The 3852-nt window shown below is 44.5% G+C and overlaps 1 protein-coding gene across 1 annotated transcript in view; it reads left to right on the plus strand.

The window, feature by feature from the left end:
* The window catches only part of C3 (complement component 3), a 39880-nt gene that overhangs the window by 32294 nt on the left and 3734 nt on the right, over positions 1 to 3852 (plus strand). Inside the window, exons 33-35 of the mRNA XM_008583682.1 lie at positions 1843 to 1930; positions 2041 to 2130; positions 3236 to 3341. Of these exons, the coding sequence (XP_008581904.1) occupies positions 1843 to 1930; positions 2041 to 2130; positions 3236 to 3341 (284 nt within the window). The remainder of the gene's footprint in view (positions 1 to 1842; positions 1931 to 2040; positions 2131 to 3235; positions 3342 to 3852) is intronic.

Genomic DNA, 3852 nt, shown 5'->3' on the forward strand with positions numbered 1-3852 from the left:
GGCCATTCCTGTCTCTGGCAAGACTTCTTACAAACAATATCTGTGATATTCCATACTTCCCTAGCGTACCATTTATCTATGATGTAGAGAGCACAGATAGCAATGACCATGTATGCTGAGGTCATGGAAAGTGATCTTAATAATCAATGGGAGAAATTACAATAGTTCCATGACCTTTAAAACTTTCTATCACAACATTAAAAATTCTCATACTGCCAGTTATAAAGGCATAGGGAAATGAAAACTGTAGTATTTATTGAGTTTGCTATAACATAAAACATTAGAACAGTGAGATTAAAGTTGTTGTTTTTTTTTTAATTTTGTGAAACACTTGTGGGGAGCACTGTAGTTCAGACAGTGCTTGCCTTCTTCTCGTCAGATAACTTACCATATGGAGTAAGCATCTTTTCTATGCCATCATGAACTGTCATGCTCTGTATTAGTCAGTTTTGTGCTGCTATAACAGAACACCTGAGACTGGGTAATTTATAAAGAACAGAGATTTATTGGGCTTATGATTCTGGGACAGCTGCATCTGGCACTGGCCTCAGGCTGCTTCTACTCATGATGGAAAGTGGGAGGGAGCTGGTGGGTACAAGCAGATCACATGGCGAGAGGAAGCAAGAGAGAGAGAGGAGGTGCCAGGGTCTTTTAAACAACCGGCTCTCATGGGAACTAATAGAGCAAGAACTCACTTAGACCCCCCTCCCCCAGGGAGAGCATTAATCCATTCATGAGGGATCTGCCCCCATGACTCAAACAGCTTCCAGCACTGCCATTTTGGGGATCAGATTTCCACATGAGTTTTGGTGGGGACAACATATCCAAACTCTATCATGCTCCTTTCTAAGTTTGGATCAGCTCCCAATATTTTATTCTTTGAGTTCTCACAATGTCATAGAATTACTCCAAGAGTTCTTTTAACATGAAGTTTCTCCCTTCACCCAGCATCACTTCCTCTGGGACATCTTCATCATTTTAGCCTCTACCATCTTCCTCATTTATGCTGATAAATTTGCCTTCACTAAGTCCCTCTGGCTGCATATCTCACAGGTCTGAAATGGTACAGGGTCAACATTTTCTCAGTCTGCTATTCTTCTATAACTAACTCCATTTACATTCTAGTCAAAGTTCATTCATGATTATCACTTTTCATTTCTCAGCTGCATTTTTATTTTTCTTGGCCAATTTCCTCTTTCAAGGATCTATTTTTGTAAAATGTCATGTGGGTTCATCACTGGGAGACAAGGAGGCAACACAATTATGTACTTTGCTGTCTGTGTGTGGATTGAATAATGGATATTCAGTGACCAATCACCAACAGACTTTGAAAGGAGTGGTACGACTGGTCATTAGTTATGATGTACATCTGTTATTTATGTAGTCATGTGTGCACTGAAGAGTTAGCAACAAAATTTGTACGTTGTGCAATGACACAATTAATTTACCAAGGTACTGACATTTGAACCGGGTCATTGGGCGACTGGTGTTATTTAACTGAATCATGCAAAGTGAGGACTGCCTGTACACTTGTCCTCATTCTCTAGAACAACTGGGCACGAAAGGGTTAAGAAAGGGTTAAATAACTCATCAAATGTTATATAGAGCTGGGATTTGGACCCATGCAGTTGGATCCAGTCTGAGCTTTTTAATCACCTTGACTATTACACCAGTTTTCCTTTTCTCTCTTTGTGGAAGTGTTTCCTAAAATCTAATTGCCTTCTATGCTGCTATATGGAAGCCAGAAGCCTTAGTCCCTGACTAGATCCCCCCTTGTCCAGGCAAAGATCCCTGGGGCCAACCCCACTCTGGGACCCAACACCCTCTCCCTTCCTTATCCAGGTACCTGGGAGACCAGGATGCCACTATGTCAATCCTGGATATATCCATGATGACTGGCTTTGCTCCTGACACTGCAGACCTTGATCTGGTATGGAGGGCTTAGGAGCTGGAATCAGTGGGAAGGAGCCTGGGTCTGGAAGAGGCTTCAGGGAGAGAAGGGGTCTGGGAGGGATTTTCACAAGCCGCACCTTTCCCCAGCTGAGCACTAAAGTCGACAGATACATCTCGAAGTATGAGCTGAACAAAGCCTTCTCCACCAAGAGCAATCTCATCATCTACCTGGACAAGGTGAGGCTCATCCTCTCCTGGGAGGTTTCCGTGGGTACCTTGGCCCCTACCTGGCTGGTGTTTTCTTCTCTTTTGGCCCTTGTCCCCAGGTCAAGCTAGCCCCAGGCTAGGGGGATACAGGGTCTGCACTGTTGGGAGAGGGATGAGGGGTGGGAAGGAAGGAGGTTGTAAAACAAGGTGGTCAATGCAGAACCACCTTCTATGAGCATCTCGCCTTCTGACCGCTGTTGTTCCAAACTCATTTCCTACTTCTCGTCATAGTTTTAAGAAACCATTGAAAAAGACCCACTTTGGTTTTATCTAAAAAGTGCTTAGTAGAAAGAACCTGCCTTGCTCCCTACCCTAGCTCCAGCTTTGTTCCTCTCTCTGCATCTATTTCTCTCTTCTCTTACTCTCTTTCCATCTTGTATTCTCTTGCTCTCTTCATCTCTACCATAATTTGGTCTTTCCCCTTTTCTACCCATTCTCCTATTCTCATATCTTCCCTTTTAACTCCCAGTGCCCCTCAACAGCACATTAATAAGGATAAGTAACACTAGCTACTAGAACAAAACTCCTAAGAATACAGGGTCTCAACATAATAGAGTTGTATTTCTTGCTCTTATAAGTGGAATTGGTTTGGGAGGTAAGGAAGGGGCCTTCTGCTCCATGCAGTCACTCAGGGATCCAAGCACCTTCCATCTTGTGGCTCAACAATCCCTAGGATTTTGGAGTCCTCTACAGGATCCGTTCTTTCTAGAAGAAAAGAGGATTGTGTGTGAGATGTTTTATGGGCATAGCTAGCAATCGTTGGCCAGAGCTCAGTCATCTGGCAGCACCTAATTGAAAGGGACGCTGAGAAATATAAGGGTTCTTCATTACATTCATAGAAATTTTTGCATTCTCTTTTAATGCTGTTTTTCCATGAACTTTTAGAAGTACCCTCACATAGCCTAGCTGTGAGCCTAGGAGAAAAAGAAACATTCATTTTTGCCACTTCCTCTTCCCCTCATCTGTAACCCTACTCAATCCCTCAATTTTTCCACTGCTGCTCCAACTCCCTGTACTCCCTATGCTGGACTTCCTCCCATGTGTCCCACTAATCAACCTCCTTCTTCCCCTTCAGATCTCAAACTCCGAGGAAACATGCATATCCTTCAAAGTTCACCAGTACTTCAATGTAGGGCTTATCCAGCCTGGATCAGTCAAGGTCTACTCTTACTACAACCTGGGTGAGCAGCAAACCTAGGGTCTGGAGTCTGAGGGTCCCAGGGATCTGAGAGTTGGAGGTCTGATGGTTCCAAGGGTCTTAGGATTTCAGGAATATGTGAGTTGGGGGATCTGAGAGTGAGGGGTCTAAGGATTTCAGGAATCTGTGAGTTGGGGGTTTGAGGGTCCTGGGGGTCTGAGGATCCCAAAGATCTATGAGTTGAGGTTCTGAGAGTCCTGCAGATCTGATAGTTAAGGTGTGAGGGTCACAAGGATTTGCAAGTCAGAGGTCCAAAGATCTCAGGAATCTGTGAGTTGGGAGTCTGTGAGTCTCAAGAATCTGGGGTCCCAAAGACTAGAAAGTTGGAGGTCTGAGGGTCACAAAGATTTGCAGCTCGGAGGCCTGAGTGTCCCAGAGATGTGTGAGTTGGGGGTCTGAGGGTCCCAAAGATCAGAAAGTTGGAGGTCTGAGAGTACCAGGGATCTGAGGGTGGAGGACCTAGCATTTCCAGGTCTGAGGGACCGAGAGTTGGA

Source organism: Galeopterus variegatus, unplaced genomic scaffold, assembly GCF_000696425.1.
Source record: "Galeopterus variegatus unplaced genomic scaffold, G_variegatus-3.0.2 Scaffold2993, whole genome shotgun sequence".
Lineage (NCBI taxonomy): Eukaryota > Metazoa > Chordata > Mammalia > Dermoptera > Cynocephalidae > Galeopterus > Galeopterus variegatus.